The sequence below is a fragment of the Erinaceus europaeus genome, chromosome 8, assembly GCF_950295315.1.
Source record: "Erinaceus europaeus chromosome 8, mEriEur2.1, whole genome shotgun sequence".
Lineage (NCBI taxonomy): Eukaryota > Metazoa > Chordata > Mammalia > Eulipotyphla > Erinaceidae > Erinaceus > Erinaceus europaeus.
Genome location: NC_080169.1, coordinates 47,203,264 through 47,222,989, shown reverse-complemented (window position 1 = coordinate 47,222,989; position 19,726 = coordinate 47,203,264). Strand labels below are relative to the sequence as shown.

Sequence of the window (19,726 nt, the reverse complement as noted above, 5' to 3'; positions counted from 1 at the left end):
CATCCTAATCTTTCTGGCTTATCACACTAACATGATTCCTTCAAGCTCCATCTTTGATAATGGATCAATCACTTCTTGGCTACCTAACTCCATTTTTCATAAGGCATTTGTTTTTGCTGACTACCTTAATGCTTGTCAGAGATAAAAAGGCTGTGCTGTACTCTTATTAAAGTCCAGGAATGATACAAGTAGCTTAGTTCTTAGTATTATGGTCTATTTTAATGGACAGAATAACTGGCTAATTAAAAGGAATTCTTGCTGTTTCAAAAGGAAAGAACTTTGCTACTTTGTGTTTTCCGTATTTAAATAGTTAAAAAAAAAAACTTCTGAATACTCATATTTAATAAATTGGACTATAATTAATTTATCATCTATAATTTCACAAGCATAAAGCCTTAAATACATTTGATAAACCAGATGCTCATCTTTTGCTTTACCTTTAGCTAAAAATTACTTGTTAAAATCAGTAGGGCAAAGGATTTAGCTCAGTGATAGATTATGGACTTTACATGCTTTGGGTTTCATCAGAGGTGCCAAAAATAAAGGGGGCTGGGGGTAAAATAGAACAAAGCATGAAACTAATCAGTGATTGAATATGTAGAACCCTGATTTTCTTAAACTTTTCTGCATCAAGGAAGATGTTTCATATCTCTACTGTCCTTTGTGATAACCAGTAGCTGGTAGTCACTTCACATTTGTTGTTCTTGAACATCTGAAATGTGTTCATGTATTTAAAGAGCTGAATTTTTTAGTTTTATTTAATACTCATTTAAATTTAAATTGGTACATGTAGCTAAAACTAATTGTATTGAACAGTGTAGGCTATAGAAGTTTGTGGAAAGATAATTTTTCTTGCTATTCATCTTAAATTGATGTAGTTAAAATTAAAGTATTCTTTTGTAATTTAATTTTGGGAAGGTTGGTACTATGATGAATATACTTAAAATGATTCATATGCATGTATTTCTATAGCCGCTTGATTGAGAACAGTCTTGTAATGGTTTTACACTTGTAAGAAACTACATAGTTGAGGAAATACTTACAGGACAGTTGGGGATCCAGTCCCCTATGGTGGAGGAGGGTGGTTTGGTAGAGGATGAGTTGCACTGACACTTGCCTTGGGGTAATGGGAACTGTATCCCTATGAAAACAATAGTCCTATATATCAGAATTATCCCAATAAAGTGATAGTGAAGTTGAAAAAAAACTGCCTATTTTTTTACACAGATTTCATGAACATAAATATACCATTATAGTTTTAGTTTATTAGAAAGGGAAGGAGAAAGAATAAGAGTATCACTCTGGTATATGTGATGCCAGAGATTGGATTTAGGACTTGATGCTTGTGAGTCCAGCATTTTACTACTGTGCTACCTCCCAGGCCACTAGTTTTTAATTCTTTTGTAAAAGTAGTGTGAAATTCTGGAATAATCATAGGTTTTGACATTTGTTTCAAGAAAAGATGTTACCAGGAAGAAGATATTCTATAAAATAGTTTTATTTTCATTCCATTTACTAGTGGCATGCTTGACAACATTAAGGCAATTGCAATTTTTTTTCTTTTTTCTTTTTTTTTGCAATTTTTTTTTCTGTGACAGTTACTGATTGTCACTCACTTGGAGTTTATGTAAACATTCTCTGAAAAACTAAGAGTTACATAAAATAAGATAGTGTCACAGTGTCATTGTTAAATATGAAACATGCAGAAGACTTTCTTATTTTGTATGAATGTATTTTTGGATGTTAAACAATTTATCCTTAATCATTTTAAAAATTTTACTGAGGAACTATTGTTTTATAAGACTATTGTCACAGGGTTATAGTTTCACATTTCACCAACACAGGTAGCAGTACCCCTTATCACTAGCAAACTGTTGTCTTCCTCTAGTCATTTAACTTTTGATAATAGTAATGTTTTGGTAGATATGTAAGAGCATTATGATATATTAATTCTCAAAGTAAAGCTTAACCCAAGCTATCATAATTGATAAGTTTAAAATAAACTGACTATGGGATGGATTAATTATTTTCAGAGTAGTTTGATCTGCTGGTTGAATTTGGGAAATTTTAATAACTAAAAAGCTCTTCTTAATATTTAATAAATGTTCTTGAATATTAAAGACAATATTTTTTTTAGTACAAGTACTAAATGGATATTGCTATTTGGGATTTGATACTTTGTATTAGACGGGTTTAGTGTCTATTACTGGTTTAATAGTTGAAAATTATATTTTAGGTAAAATCAATCTTGCTTTATATGTACCTTTTTTAATTTTAATAAAAATCATGCATTATCTGGAGAGGTTGTGGGGCTAAAGGAACCCTCCTGCACTGCTGGTGGGAATGTAAATTGGTCCAACCTCTGTGGAGAACAGTGTAGAGAACTCTCAGAAGGCTAGAAATGGACCTACTCTATGTTCCTGCAATTGCTGTCCTAGAGATATATCCTAAGGAACCCAACACACCCATCCAAAAAGATCTGTGTACACATATGTTATTAGCAGCACAATTTGTAATAGCCAAAACCTGGAAGCAACCCAGGTGTCCAACAACAGATGAGTGGCTGAGCAAGTTGTGGTATATATACACAATGGAATACTACTCAGCTATTAAAAACGGTGACTTCACCATTTTCAGCCCATCTTGGATGAAGCTTGAAGAAATCATGTTAAGTGAAATAAGTCAGAAACAGAAGGTTGAATATGGGATGATCTCACTCTCAGGCAGAAGTTGAAAAACAAGATGAGAATAGAAAACACAAGTAGAACCTGAACTGGAGTCGCTAGATTTTACTTTTACTTTTACTACAGTAAAAGACTCTAGGTTGGGGGGCGGGGAAGTACAGGTCCAAAAAGAATGACAGAGTACCTAGTGGGGGTTGTATTGTTATGTGGAAAACTGAGAGATGATGTACAGACTATTGTATTTACTGTCGAATGTAAATGTAAAACATTCGACAGTATTAAAAAATTTTAATGATACATTACTTTAGATGCATTTGATCTTGTCTGATTTTTCTATTAATAACTATATTTTATATGAAGATAATAGTGCTTTTCAACAAAGGGAACTATTATTAGTAATGTCATACTGAGCATTAGGACAGTAAAAAATCAGCCTTCTAGTTGTATATTTGGCATGTTCTTTGTAATTCTGCTGCTGCTGAGTTAGTGCTACTTATCAGCTTATAGTATGTATATATCTCACCAGAACACTGCTTAGCTCAGATTTATAATAGTGTTAGGGATTAAACCCTGGACATTTGGTCTGACATTTAGTCAGGAAAGACTACTTGCATATCCACTTGCTATCTCCCCAGTCTTCTGTCTGTTTTATATAGTTACAAGTATTGTCTCATATTTAATTTGGATTTTCTCTTTGAAAACACATACATGGAAAAACTGGTGCAGTCACTATGGAAAATGGTTTGGAACATCTTTAGAACAAGAGTTTGTTTTTGTTGTTGTTGTTTCATTTTCTCATTCTTTTATCAGGTAACATGTGCTAACTCAACTCCTTTTAGTCATTCACAGTAAATGTAAATCAGATAAGTTGTGAAAAACAGTTAAAAACTAAATATTTACAAGCCACTAAAAAGACGCATGTAAAGTACTAGTTATTTTTAAATATATTTTTATAGTTATTACTATAGTTATCTTTAAAATGTTACAACTTTAAGTTAAAAATATTCTTGATATAAAAAGGCAAATGTTTTGAATAGCATTTCCTTGGAATAATTTAGATTGAACAATAATGAATGTCTTAAACAGTTCACAGGGTCATGCAAATCTTAGCATGTAAGAGATTTTAGTTTTCAGTTTAACCCCTTAATTTGTATGCACTTATGATTTTGAAATATGTCTAAGGTTCTGTATAGTTAGTGAACAGTGACAACATTACTTACCTAGTTATTTATTGTTTTCAAAGACCCCTAGCTGCTGGTTAGAAGAAGGAGTAGAAAAGAAGTCACACCAGCGTTCTGCATCATGGGGGAGTGCTGACCAACTAAAAGAAGTAAGTTTTTTATGTTTTCAGTTTCAAACCTGTTTTGGCCTTTTGGCAAGTTATCTAACTAACTTTACTTCAATGTAATGTTAATTCCTTTATTTTGCTAGCGTTATCTCTTTTGGCATTTTACTGTTGACTTCTACATTTTGGTGAGCACCCCTGAGTTTATGCCTTCCGTATACTTTAGAGCTATTTATTAAACACCCATTCTGCTTTTGCTTTTCAGAATGAAATCTGATTATAAGTAACAATCCATATACCTGTTCACATTAGTTACCTTTTCTTTCCATTGCTGTTTTCTTGCTTTTGATTTATAGCAACCAGAACTCCAGATCATAACTTTATATAGTGGTAGAATTCTTTTTTCCACCACTAATGACTATTTTATGGTACCTAACATACTGTTGCCCTTTGAGACTTAACAGTGTGGTAGAATACATGTTTTTACTAATGGTTTTTATCACTGTTTCCTATATTTGTTACGAATTGCCCAGGTAATGATAATCGTTACATTTGGATTAATGTTCTGGATAGTGTTACTTGATATCAGTCTATTTTTTATCAATTTCTTTTCATAAAATTGAAATATCTAGTCCATCTCCTATACTAAACACTCCCTAAAAGATGAAGAGCTGGTCTTTTTCATTATCCCCATGACAAGCTTATTGCTTTGTAAGAGAAACAAATCAGTTCCCTCATATGACTTAGCTACAGTTGTTAGTTTTCTTTTGTCTACTGAACTCCAAAGTATGACCTTTAGTTTTAACTCTGTCCTCCAAGTTAATATTGAGCAGATCTACTTTAAATATTTCAAATACTAGAAATAAGTAATTTTTCATTAGTGTAAATGTTGACTTTTCATATGTCATAGATTCTGGAACAATCTGTACCTCCTTAGTGTCTTGCTTTATATCACGGGTTATCCATGCCTCTTATGTACTATGATTTCTTAACTGCATAGGTGTAGTCTGCTAACATGATTTTACCTATGACTGAATTACATTTTTAGTAGCTATTTAACAATACTGATGTAGAGAAAACTTCTACTCATGCCTACCATATTCACATATATGCACAGAATCTCTGTTTTCCAATAGTAGCAAAAAGAATGGATGCTGAGAGTAAAACATCTGGTCCAGAGGGATAAATATCAATGCACTAATTATAATCGACAAAAAATGAGCTAATAAGTTTATCTCAGAGGTAAATGCAATCCATGTTATAGCCAATGTTTAGTACATACACATGCTGTACAGTATTAGTATATATATACATGTTATACACTATTAGAAAAGGAATGATTAGCATAACTGTGTGAGAGATTTAATTGTTCTCCTTGCAAAGCAGCCACTAAGCTGGACAAAACTGTCAAAACAACTCAATCAGTGCTTTGGAAATCAACAAACAGGGTGGGGGTAAATAACATAATGGTTATGTAAAGTCCCAGGTTCTATCCCCTATGGGATCATAAGCCAGAGCTGAACAGTACTCTGGTAAAAGAAAAAAAAGCCAAAATACAAATAAATAAAATATTAAAAAATGAAATCAAACACATTGTGGTGCTTATTTAAGAAAACTGCCAAACTTACGGTAAGACTAACACAAGTTTGTGATACCTGGTGCTACTACTTTCTCTCTCTTCTTTATTTTCAGCTTTGTTAGTGTGGCATTTCAGCTGTGATGGGATAGATCTTCAAAACCATAAGTTTTTTACTTCCCCTGATGGAGAGAGAGCACTTGGTAGGTTGTATTGTAGGTTAAAGTTGTATCTTAGCTTCAAATAAGTAGAAAGGACCAATGGCTTCTCATTTCTGAGGTTGTTAGTCCAATTTGGGACATGTGACAGACTTAAAGAGTAGGGGGATTTTGTACAGTACTTGTAGGTGTAAGACAGTAATGAGAGTATGATATAAGTTAGCACATAGGCCAGGTTGACTGACAGTTGTAAGGTGGATAGTGAAGTAAATCCAAGCCATCCACACATGCTGGACTATGAAGCTTAAAAACTATGGAGAGTGGTCACCCAGTTGAGCATACATATTAGCATGCTCAAGATCCCAGGTTTAAGCCCCTGGTCCCCACCTGTGGTGGTGGTGGTGTGTGTGGAGGAAGGGTGTGAAACATTGAAGCAGCACAGGTGTCTCTGTTTCCATCTCCTTCTTCTCAATTTCTTTGTCTCTACCAAATAAATAAACATTACATGGAAAAATATTTGTATTGGTTTGTGATACTAAAATCTGGAACCAACCTAAAAGACTCAAAGTTTAAATGTATTCTTTATTTAAATCTAGCTTCTTGCACATGGTGAAGTGAGCACTCTACCAGTTGAGCTATCTCTAGGCCACAGTAATTACAGAATTCAATACCCCATTCTCAATCTTAAGTTAAAGAAAATTTAAATAAAAGACATCAACAACACTTCAGTCAACTTGATTAAATTGATCTATATAGGAAATTTCATCCATTTGATTAAAGGCTATATATTCTTTTCAGCCATGTGAAACATTCTCTAGGTTTATTCATGAGCCACAAAACAAGTCTCAATAGATTAAAGATTGAAATAGTGTTTCAGAAAAAAAAAAATCATAGAAGACTCAACGTTTGTCAAATGATGCTTTTCTAACTATCCAAGGGAAACTTTAAAATAATTTTAAAATGAATGAAGCCAAAAACAAAACTTAGAATATACATGTGCCTCTAACTCAGTGAAATATACCTTTAAATGTTTGTACTAGTGGATATAAGACAGTTCACCCAATAGAGTATACCCTACTGTGCTCTAGAACCTTGAGTTGAGTGTTGGTACACTATGAATAACACTAGGAGAGTTCTGTAGATAGTGAAGTGGTATTGTATTTATCCTCTCTATACTCCCCCTTCATCTGAAATAATAATTAAAAAGTTAAAGGGGTGGCATGCAGCACACCTAGTAGAATGCATACATTACCATGTAGAAGGACCCAGATTCAAGCCCTAGGCCATTATTTGGGAGTACCTACGGGGGAAGCTTCTCAAGAGGTGAGGCAGTGCTGTGGTGTTTCCCTTTGTTTCTCTGTTTCTACCCTTTTCCTTCTCCAAAAAAAAAAAAAAAAAAACCAACCAAACAAACAAACAAACAAAAAAAAAACGTTGTGGGAAGCCACAGTGATAACACTGATGGAAATTAAATAACTTCAAAGTCTGCCTATCAGAGGAATAATACTTGTTATTCAGTTTCTTAACTTCCATCAAAATCAGTGAAATGAGGAGAAAACAAGGCAAATATCACCGAAAGGAAAGAGATAATAGAAAATATAACATATATCAAGGAAACAAAGATATTAGTGAAAAACCAGTTGAAACTAATGAAGAACAAAAAAGACATGTTAACATGTTACCAAAATCAGCAGTGGAAAAGGGTAAACAACCTTACAAAATTTAAAAGTAGTACAAAGCAACATTATGATCAGCTTTATATTATTAATTTAGAAACTAAGATAAAATAGATGAATTCCTAGCAAGTCATGATTACTAAAAGGAAAAATCACTAAAGTTGATTTAACAATAATTAGGAAATGTGAATGGTCTTGTAACAAGAAATTGAATGATGAATTTTAAATCTTCTCACAAAGAAGGTCTTAGGATCAGATTCGTAGAGTTCTGTTGAATAATAAAAGAGAAAATAATGTTACTCTTTCACAAACTTATTTCTTTTTTTTAAAATTAATTAATTTATTTAAGGAGACATTAACAAAATCATAGGATGGGGGGGGGTACAACTCCACACAATTCCCACCACCCAATCTCCATATCCCATCCAGTAGCTTTCCCATTCTCTATCCCTCTGGGAGCATGGACCAAGGGTCATTGTGAGTTGCAGAAGGTGGGAGGTCTGGCTTCTGTAATTGCTTCCCCGCTGAACATGTTGACTGGTCGATCCATACTCCCAGTCTGCCTCTCTCTTTCCCTAGTAGGGTGAGTCTCTGGGGAAGCTGAGCTCCAGGACGCATTGGTGGGATCTTTAGTCCAGGGAAGCCTGGCCGGCATCCTGATGTCATCTGGAACCTGGTGGCTGAAAAGAGAGTTAACATACAAAGCCAAACAAATTGTTGAGCAATCATGGACCCAAATGTTGGAATAGTGGAGATGAAGTGTTGGGGGGGGGGCACTCACTGCAAACTCTAGTGTACTACTGCTTTCAGGTATATATTTGCCCTAGTTTATGGAGACCTGTGAACATATGCTCTATCTCCTGGAAACTGGTGTATATCTAGGTTTTGGGACTTTGTTAGGAAGTGAACCACCTGGGATGGAATTAGAGAATACTATGAAAGGGAAGGTCTCACCCGAGTGATGAAGCTGAAGGGTTGTCGTTCCACACCTGAAGTCTCTGGACACGGTCTGAAGTGAAGCATGCTGGGGTGGCATTGATTAGGTTGCGATCAGCGGATGCAATATTATTTGATAAGAATTGGGAGAAGCATATGGGAAAGTGGGCCCTACCGTAGGGTCCCAGGACTGGGGGAAGTTTAGGCTCTATAGTGGGAATGTGAAGTTCCTGCTGTCTTAGGGCTCGAGAAGACAATGGATAGTTACTGTTATCATCACATTATTTGGTAATTGGGTTAGCTTTGAAAAGTCCCTTTATTAGACATACAATCAATTTTCCCCCCCTCTCATATTAATTAAATAGTGACTGATATTACTACAGCTTAATAGGTGTGTACATAAACACCATTCCCATCATCAAAAGATTGTATCCCACCCACCCACCCCCAGCTCCACCCCCACCCCCACCTCCCCACTGGCCCAGGAAGCCTCATGTCCACCCTCCCCCTCCCGGTCACCACAGGGTTTTTACTTTGATGCCCTACTTTCAATTTAGTCAGATCCTGCCTTTAGTTTCCCTTTCTGATCTTTCTCAACTTCTGTTGATGAGTGGGATCATCCCATACTCATCTTTATCTTTCTGACTTAGCTCACTTAACAATTCCATCTAGCTCTGACCAAGATGGGTCAGAGAAGTTGAGTTCATTGTTCTTAGTAGCTGCATAGTATTCCATTGTGTATATATACCACAGCTTTCTCAGCCACTCATCTGATGTTGGGCACCTGGGTTGCTTCCAGGTTTTAGCTATTATGAATTGTGCTGCTATGAACATAGGAGTACACACATCTTTTTGGTTGGGTGTTATGAAGTCCTTGGGGTATATCCCCAGGAGAGGAATTACTGGGTCATATGGAAGGTCCATGTCTAGCCTTGTGAGAGTTTTCCAGACTGCTCTCCACAGAGCCTGGACCAATTTACATTCCTACCAGCAGTGCAAAAGGGTTCCTCTGTCCCCACAGCCTCTCCAGCATTTGTTGCTGCTGTCCTTTTTGATGTATGCCATTCTCACAGGGGTGAGGTGGTATCTCAATGTTGTCTTTATTTGCATTTCTCTGACAATCAGCGACCTGGAGCAGTTTTTCATATGTTTGTTAGCCTTTGGGATCTCCTCTGAGGTGAATGTTCTGTTCATATCCTCTGCCCATTTATGGATGGGCTCATCTGCTTTTTTGGTGCTAAGTTTGCTAAGCTCTTTGTATATTTTGGTTATTAGTCTCTTGTCTGATGTCTGGCATGTAAAGATCTTCTCCCATTCTGTGAGGGGTCTCTTTGTTTGTGTGATAGTTTCTTTAGCTGTGCAGAAGCTTTTCAATTTGATATAGTCCCATTTGTTTGTTTCTGCTTTAGTCTTCCTTGCAATTGGGTTTGTTTCATCAAAGATGTCCTTGAAGTTTAGGTGGGAAAGTGTTTTACCAGTGTTTTCCTCTAAGTACTTGATTGTTTCTGGTCTAACATCCAGGTCTTTAATCCATTTGGAGTTGATTTTTGTTTTTGGTGAGATAATGTGGTTCAATTTCATTCTTCTGCATGTTTCAACCCAGTTTTCCCAGCACCATTTATTGAAGAGAGCCTCCTTCTTCCATTTAATACTTTGGGCCCCCTTATCAAAGATTAGATGTCTATAGGTGTGGGGGTAGAGAGATATATTTTTTTAAAGGATACCATCTAAAAGGGTGAAAAAATTCAGCAGCTGAGAATCTTTTTCTTTCTTTTTAAAGAAACTAATTTAGAGAGACTTTGAGACTAAGAAAAGTGTAAAGGAATTGCTAAACTCAAAAGACAGGGTTATATATAACAGATATAATGCAACAAAAGGTCTTCAAGAAACTGTGCCATTATTTTAGAAAGAAAAGTTGTTTTAAAAATATGCCATTGGCCCAGTCCTGGAACCCTTGGATAGGGCCCACTTTCCCGTATGCATCTCCCAATCCAAACCAAATAACATTGCATCTGCCGATCACAACCTAACCAAAGCAACGATTGCTACCTCAACATGCTTCACCTCAGAATGTATCCAGAGACTTCACGTGTGGAATGACAACCCTTCAGCTTCATTACTCGGGTGAGACCTTTCCTTTAATAGTACACTCTAATTTCATCTCAGGTAGTTCACTTTCTAACAAAGTCCCATAACCTAGATATACACCAGTTTCTGTGAGAGAGAGCTTATGTGCACACGTATCCATAAACTACTGCAAAATATATACCTGAAAGCAGGACTACACTAGAGTTTGCAGTGAGTACCTCCCTAACACCTCCTCTCCACTATTCCAAGCTTGGGATCCATGATTGCTCAACAAATTGTTTGGCTTCATATGTTAACTCTGTTTTCAATCACCAGGTTCCAGATGCCACCAGGATGCTGGCTAGGCTTCCCTGGATTGAAGACCCCACCAATGTGTCCTGGAGCTCAGCTTCCCCAGAGTCACACCCTACTAGGGAAAGAGAGAGGCAGACTGGGGGTATGGACCGACCAGTCAACGCCCATGTTCAGCGGGGAAGCAATTACAAAAGCCAGACCTTCTACCTTCTGCATCCCTCAACGACCCTGGGTCCATGCTCCCAGAGGGATAGAGAATGGGAAAGCTATCAGGGGAGGGGGTGGGTTATGGGGATTGGGTGTTGGGAATTGTGTGGAGTTGTACCCCTCCTACCTTATGCTTTTGTTCACTAATCCTTTCTTAAATAAAAAATTTAAAAAAATAAAAAAAAATAAAAAATAAAAAAAAAAATATGCCATTGGGTCCTACTCATGGCACGTCTGGTAGAGCATACACATAACCACGTGCAATGACTTGCAGAGGGTAAGCTTCGAGTGCTGAGCAGTGTGTTTGGAGTTTGGAGTCTCTCCTTTTCTCTCTCTGGCTCCCCTTCCCCTCTCAATTTATCTGCCTCTATCAAAAAAAAAAGCAGCAAATAAAAACATGTCAAGTGCCTGGGGCATCAGGGTAGGAAGGGTGATAACACAGATCTTGAAAGTTTCAGGTCCCACGTTGAATCTCTGGTATTACATGAGTTGAGTACTCTGGCTCTCTTTCATAAATCAATGAATCTTTACAAATCTGCCAAGACCAGGGAATATAAAGGTTACTTCTAATAATACTAGTTAGGTAGGCTTATCTTTCACCCTCTACTCTAAGCTCTATTTCCAGAGGGGTCAAACAATAGCAATGGAATTGTGGGGGAAGTGAGCAAGTAACAGAAATGAAGTCCCCAACATCCTTCCGCCCGTGATAAGTTACTCAACTGTAGTAAGTCTTAGCTAGGAGAATGGAAGCAGCTATAACCATGAAAGAAGTTAGAAAATTTGACTATTCAGAGACTGAAAAGTATGAGGTGGTATAAATGCGGTAAAATTTTATTTCTTCACCATGGGTAACAAACTTCTCAATGAATAAGGAAAGTGGGGGGTTAATATAAAGTACTTACTGTTATCTCCTTAGTTGTTTTTTCTAGTATTCTACTTAACTTTATAAAAAGCAGATTGTATCTACTATTTCATTTGAAATTTCAGATCATTTATATGATATTGATGACACAGTCCTATTCATTTGATGCTATTCATATCAGGCACAAGTGTAGTATCACTAAGAGCTGATGATGTATGCTAAAATGGCTTGAAAATACATGTATTTCAACATTAAGTGTCTTCAACATTATGTGTCTGATTAAATATCAATTTTAAAAGGTACTAATTTATCTTTTATCATTACTGGGCACATCTCCTAAACTCTAGTTATTCTTCATAAATTAATTTCAAATTATGTTATATAAACAGGAAGCTATATATCTGACCAATGGAAAAGTACACTTGTGTATTTGTTTAGCTTGTAAAAATCTAAATAAATATTGGTGTAGCAATCTTCCAGTAAAAATAATTCAGAGGAAGAAATGCAATCTTTTTATAGAGGAAAAGGCATCTCATTTAAATTTACTACCTAAACATGAGCACAAGCTATAACCTCATCACATTCTCATAATCTTTTAATTTTTGTTAAGTAATTTGCTCCCCCCCACCCATCACTACAAAGTGTGTATATGTTGGGGGATGTGTGTCCTTAACCTTCAATTTCATTAAAGTCTATATAAGTGGATATTTTTTCCCCTTCTGCTTATTTCCTTGACTCTCCAAATCTAGGTAGCTTTCAACCTTTAAAAGTTTCTCTTTCCTGATTCTTACTTTCCCAAACTGCTATAACTATTAGTATTATCCGTAATCCCCAATTTTTCTTTGATGTTTTTACTCTATCATTTTGTCCTGTGTTCTAATCTATTTTATCAGTTAGATCTCCAATTCATAACTGAGACTTCTGATTCACTAATTCTCTTTTCTATTATGTTAATTTAATTTACCAAAGAATATTTTTACTTCACTAACTTTTGCTTGCAAGAATTATAAATGGTCCATTATCATTTCAACCGTTCTAACTAAAAGTTATTATTTCACTTGAAATCTAAAACATTCACAGTTTTTAAGTTCTTTCCTTGGATTTTATTTCTTTTGTGGATTGTGCTCTTATTCTTTTATCCTTTGATGTAAATGATGCTATTTAATGTACCTGCTTTATCCTATGGCATTAGATGGTCTTCTATAACCTAAAATACTCGTTTGTGAGTTTACCTTCTGTGAAAATTGTATCATCTGTGAACTCAATCCATTGGTTGCTCTGACTAGCCCTCTGGAGCTGGATAGCTCAGAGGAGTTCTTAATTTAGGAAGAGTATGGGTTTTGATCCCCCATGATTAGAGTTCTACTCCAGATGTCACATTCATATACAACATATGGTTACTGTTTCCATTTTTTTATAGCTGCCTCACTGGCCCACAGGAAAACACCACCAGTGTCAGATAATTTCAAGTCTAGTTTTACTACCTTGACTCCTGGCCTCAGTTCCTTCTTTATGTAAGCAGTCTAGTAGCACCAATATCCTGCCACTTGCTAAATAAATTTTGCCCTCTTAAAATATGTAACAATCTGCTCAAAATAAATTGGTAGTAAGTTATTAGTAGTATATTAGCAAATATGAAATAGATATTAGATTCTATTCTCTACACTTACCCTTAACATCTCTTGCCTGTAGAAAAAAAAAAGTAGTAACCTACATTGTCTTAAATTTGGTTTAAAAACCTTTTTAACATCCTGGACAACATGACACAGGTTTCTGTGAGCCAGACAGCATCTTGATCTGCTCATTACTAAAAATTTATTTTTTTGTTCGTGGTTTTCAGTGTTTTTCCTTGTATAGCTGTAACCAGCAAGTGAGAGATAGTTATATTTTAAAGTTCTTCATATGTATTTCTATAAACCTGAAGCAAAGCAGAGACAGATTATATATGAGCTTCTAATATTTTAACCAGAATGTATTTTTTCCTTAGAAATAAGCTTAGTAAAAACCCTGTGGTGACCGGGAGGGTGGATATGAGGCTTCCTGGGAGGTGGGGGTGGGTGGGATAGGACAAAATCTTTTGATGATGGGAATGGTGTTTATGTACACACCTATTAAGCTGTAGTAATATCAATCACTATTTAATTAATATGGGGGGGAATTGATTGTATGTCTAACAAAGAGACTTTTCAAAGCTAACCCAATTACCAAATAATGTGATGATAACAGTAACTATCCATTGTCTTCTCGAGCCCTAAGACAGCAGGAACCTCACATTCCCACTATAGAGCCTAAACTTCCCCCAGTCCTGGGACCCTACGGTAGGGCCCACTTTCCCGTATGCTTCTCCCAATTCTTATCAAATAATATTGCATCCGCTGATCGCAACCTAATCAATGCCACCCCAGCATGCTTCACTTCAGACCGTGTCCAGAGACTTCAGGTGTGGAACGACAACCCTTCAGCTTCATCACTCGGGTGAGACCTTCCCTTTCATAGTATTCTCTAATTCCATCCCAGGTGGTTCACTTCCTAACAAAGTCCCAAAACCTAGATATACACCAGTTTCCAGGAGATAGAGCATATGTTCACAGGTCTCCATAAACTAGGGCAAATATATACCTGAAAGCAGTAGTACACTAGAGTTTGCAGTGAGTGCCCCCCCCCCCCCCAACACTTCATCTCCACTATTCCAACATTTGGGTCCATGATTGCTCAACAATTTGTTTGGCTTTGTATGTTAACTCTCTTTTCAGCCACCAGGTTCCAGATGACATCAGGATGCCTGCCAGGCTTCCCTGGACTAAAGATCCCACCAATGCGTCCTGGAGCTCAGCTTCCCCAGAGACTCACCCTACTAGGGAAAGAGAGAGGCAGACTGGGAGTATGGATCGACCAGTCAACGTCCATGTTCAGCAGGGAAGCAATTACAGAAGCCAGACCTCCCACCTTCTGCAACTCACAATGACCCTTGGTCCATGCTCCCAGAGGGATAGAGAATGGGAAAGCTACTGGATGGGATATGGAGATTGGGTGGTGGGAATTGTGTGGAGTTGTACCCCCCCCCCATCCTATGATTTTGTTAATGTCTCCTTAAATAAATAAATAAATAAATAAATAAAACAAAATACAGTAACAAAAAAACAAAAAAAATCTATTGGGGGATTAATGGTTAATAGTTGATTTTATATATTTATATATTTCCCAGTTTTCCACATAACAATTCAACCCCCAGTAGGTCCTCCTCTGCCATCATGATCCAGGACCCTAACCCTCTCCCCACCACCGGAATCTTTTACTTTGATGCAGTACACCAGCTCCAGTCCAAGTTCTGCTTAGTATTTTCTCTTCTGATCTTGTTTTTTTAACTTCTATGAGTAAGATCATCCCATATTCATCCTTTTGTTTCTGACTTAACTCATTTAACATGATTTATTCAATCTCTTAGATGGTATTCTTTTTTTTAATATTTATTTTATTTATTCCCTTTTGTTTCCCTTGTTTTTTTTTTATTGTTGTAGTTATTATTGTTGTTGTCACTGTTGGATAGGACAGAGAGAAATGGAGAGGGGAGGGGAAGACAGAGAGGAGGAGAGAAAGATAGACACCTGCAGACCTGTTTCACCGCCTGTGAAGTGACTTCCCTGCAGGTGGAGAGCCGGGGTTCGAACCGGGATCCTTATGCCGGTCCTTGTGCTTTGCGCCACCTGCGCTTAACCCGCTGCGCTACAGCCCGACTCCCAATTAGATGGTATTCTTAAGTAGGACATAAGACAACCATCTACAATGGCTTTATATTCAAAATTTCCCAGTGGTTCCTGAGAAATTCATTCTTCTCTGTCTGATTAATGTTTGTACATTTAAACTGATTTTTATGCAATAGTAAATCACTATTCTAGCTCAACATATCACTATCTAGAGTAGAATTAACATCAGTCTTTTCAAGTTGTTACACCTCTTAGTTTGCAACAAGAAGGATATAACTCTTAGGTCTTAGGTTTGTTATTTTTTGTACCTAAAACCTAGTAAATTACACTGTTAACTATTTCATGGGTGCAACTATTAGTTTAAGAGATAGTGGACTTTATTGTTTACAACACAAAGTATCAAGAACAGCAAGGGTGCATAATTTCTCTGAACCTGATCTCCCAAATCCCATGTGAGTGACAGGAAGGGCCCAAATGAATGCCTATATACACAGTAGATCATATTACAAGAAAGAAACACAGAGCTTGAAGAATCCACTGTTTTTATAGTAAACAAGCAGCAGATTTCTTTTTCTCATGGGGTGACAGTCCCAAATGGAACATAAAAAGTTCTGTCATTTGGGGATCTTAACACATGATGGTAAAGAAAGACTTGGATGGCTGGGTAGGAGTAGTGTATTTTTTATTATTTCTGGTTTTGATAAAGATGACTGGGGGAAAGTGAATTCATTATTCTTAGTCTTCTCAAAGAAATAAAGAAAAACCTTTTATTGCACCACTAATTCTCCCTCAATTAGTAGGATAGTTATTTTAGAGAGAACCATGTGGAGCAGAAAGTACAATGATAAGCTTCTCCATTCTTATCAGATGGTGATTAGTAGAGATTATTGATGCTTTTTTTTCTATGTAAGAAAAATAAGCTTCCTTGCAGTTTTGTTAATTAATAGTAAACTTTATCCTATAACATTGTTAATTTTTTGTTACTGGAAATACTTTCTCTGCACCTAAAAGTCAACTATGGAGATTTTTTTGTTTTTGTTATTTTATTATCTTTATAGTATTTAAAGCTTTCTCATATAGGAACAATTTTGAAGTCATTCAGATAGCTCAGATAGCTTACTGAAAAATAGAAAATTATCAGTAGGTTTAGTGTATAGTCAGTTAATTGCTTCATCAGTTTTTTTGCTCATCTTTATTTCAGTTTCACATCTTGCAATAGCTCCAACATTTTAAAAGGAAGTTACTTTGTGAAGTGGTTGAGATTGTGGGCCAATTTGTAGTGACTTGTAATTACTTTCAGTTGAACATTAATATAAGATAGCTTTCATCAGCATTGGTAGATAATACAAAGAGGTTAGGAATTAAATGATAAAGGACTGAGTCTGCTATATTTTAGTTGTGGCATACTATAAATGGTACTTTCTTTTTGAGACTTATTCCTTCATCTGTTAAATAAATATAAACATATTCCTCTTATAAAGTGGAAGTTTCTACCCTTTGATCACATTCATCCATCTCCTACTCTGTCACATCACACAGACCCTTGTTGACCACATACCTGTTCTCTGATTATGTAAGTTTTTAATACTCCATATGTGAGATTATGTAATACTTGTTTCACATAATAGGATATCCTTGAGACCTGTTCTTCTGTTGTTGTTTGCTTGTTTCTTAAGGCCACAGAATATCTAACAAAAATCTAGAATCAGAAAGTAAGTTTAACCTGGTTCAGTTTTTTTTTTTTTAAATCCAGTTAGCGTAAATTATCGTTTCCTCAGTAAAGGAAGTTGTGCTAGGTAGTCTCTCTTAGTAATTAGGGTGAATAGACTCCCTGAAGTGAGGGCTGAGAACTTCATAGCACCTTGTGCTGTGATGGAATGTAGACTTAAAGGAAATTAGTCAGGGGTTCAGAGTTGTGCATAACATGAGAGTGGTCTGTGACTTTCTCCATTCTTACCTTTTGTCCCAGAGACACTTTTGTGTCTACTCTTCATTGGTAGTAAGATTTGATAAAAGAGTTGAGTTTGGATGACCATGGGATTTTGAGCAGCAGAAGGAAAAAAGAAGGGAAATTCTAAATAAAAGCGATAGAAAGTGAGTGTATTTGTGTTTGTTAGGCAGGTCTCTTCTTATGAACATGGTATAAATGATAGAAATTGCCTGTATTCTGAATCAAAGGAGTACATATAGCATCTTACTTTCATTATAAATAACCAGTAATTCTTGGCTAAAGGCTAAAACTTTGTAATGTTCCAAGTAAACTATAGCATAACTTTATTATATCCCAAGTTGAACAGTGTTGTGAAAACAATAAAATTGCATAGTTTAAGTTGGTATTCTAAGCAAAGTATGGCATGCAGCATGATGCTTATGTTTTGTTTTCAGGGTTTGTAATCCTTTTTTAAAGATTTTTTCTTTCTCTTTTAAAAATATTTTTATTTATTTATTATTGGATAGAGAGAAATTGAGAGGGGACAGGAAGGTACAGAGGGAGAGACAGATGCCTGTAGCCCTGCTGCACTACTCATGAGGCTTTCCCCCTGCAGGTGGGGAAAAGGGACTTGAACCCAGGTCATTGCACACTGTAATCTGTGCACTTAGCTAGGTACTCCACCTTCTGGTCCCCAGGTTTGTTAAACTTGTATACAACAAAATGTTTTCTGGTTTATTTTAATGCCTCAAAATGTCTTTAAAAATAGATTGACTAGACAATTCTAACTTATTGACAATGTTCAAATTACTTTGATTAATCACTATGCAGTATGGGCTTTTATGCTTAAGCTCTTGAAAATCTTGAAATATAGAAATATAATTAATATTCACAACACAGTTTTACAACTCCATTCTAATTAATTGACTTGTAAAACTTAAAATTCTATTTATTGTTGTCATGGAGAATAAACTGTCCTGATTTGTAATGATTACCTACTAATTTTGATTTCTTATGGAAATTAATGTTCTCATGAAGAAAATTTTCAACAAAGCAGGAAATACAAATAATAGCAAAGGTAATCTTACTTATATATCATTGTGAGAACATTATATGAGAGGTCTGTAAGTTACAAAAAGATTTTTAAAACTTGGCAGATAATATTATAATTATTAATATTGGTGAAAGGATAAATATTTTTTGTTTAAAGTTTTGTTTCCTTCTGTGCTATTTCTCTTCTGTGTGTCACTGTTAACATAAATTTCACCAACCTCTATTATTTTCCCCATTAGCATTTATAGACTTTAATACAACTGTGTGTTTTATTTTTTACTACCATGATTTTTAAGGTAAGCTTTTAGGGAAATATTAAATACATTGTGTTTTTTTCTTTCTCTCACCAAGGAAATACATTTTACAGACTTTATTTTTGTATTTACACTTTGTTTACTAGGTATATTTACTATAGATGCTTAAGGAATTAATTGGCTGATGGTGCCATGTTTTCTTTAATACAATTAATTCTAGCATTAAGTAACTCTTCTCATTGTACTAATTATTCCTTTTAAAATACTCAGAAATTGCACAAAAGTGGTGCAGTAGATGGAGTATTGGAACCTCATGAAGTCCTGAGTTTTATCCCCAGCATTGCTTGTGCCAGGGTGGTGGTTTAGTTCTCTCGCCCTCTCTATTTCTAAATAAATAATAAATAAATCTTTACAAAATACTCGGGGGGTCGGGCGGTGGTGCAGTGGGTTAAGCACATGTGGCGCAAAGCCCAAGCCCCCGGCTCCCCACCTGCAGGGGAGTCGCTTCACAGGCGGTGAAGCAGGTCTGCAGGTGTCTATCTATCTCTCCCCCTCTCTGTCTTCCCCTTCTCTCCATTTCTCTCTGTCCTATCCAACAATGAACAACATCAACAATGGTAATAATAATAACCACAACGAGGCTACAACAACAAGGGAAACAACAAAAAGGGGGAAAAAATGGCCTCCAGGAGCGGTGGATTCATGGTGCAGGCACCGAGCCCAGCAATAACTCCGGAGGAAAAAAAAATACTCAGAAATATTTTACTTCTGATCTAATTCACCTTAAATAGTAAAATATGTTAATATGGTAAATTGCAATCTAAGTCTCTCCCTCTCCTGCTCCCTCTCTCCATTTCTCTCTCCTTCCTTCCCTCCATCTGTTGTTGCTGAGGCTTCATAGTTTTAAGTCTATTTTTTTTTGTCAGAAGGAGGGAGAGAGTAAGATATACCCAAGCACCCATAGCACCCAAGCTTCCCCCAAGTATTGGGGACAGGACTTGAACCTGGGTTGTGTGCAT

At 36.1% G+C, this 19,726-nt stretch overlaps 1 protein-coding gene across 3 annotated transcripts in view; it reads left to right on the top strand.

Moving 5' to 3' along the window:
* Positions 1-19,726, top strand: part of GLCCI1 (glucocorticoid induced 1) — a 105,887-nt gene that overhangs the window by 60,511 nt on the left and 25,650 nt on the right. For all 3 annotated transcript variants that reach the window (XM_060196172.1, XM_060196171.1, XM_060196173.1), the window contains exon 3: positions 3,928-4,014. In XM_060196172.1, the coding sequence (XP_060052155.1) occupies positions 3,928-4,014 (87 nt within the window). The remainder of the gene's footprint in view (positions 1-3,927; positions 4,015-19,726) is intronic.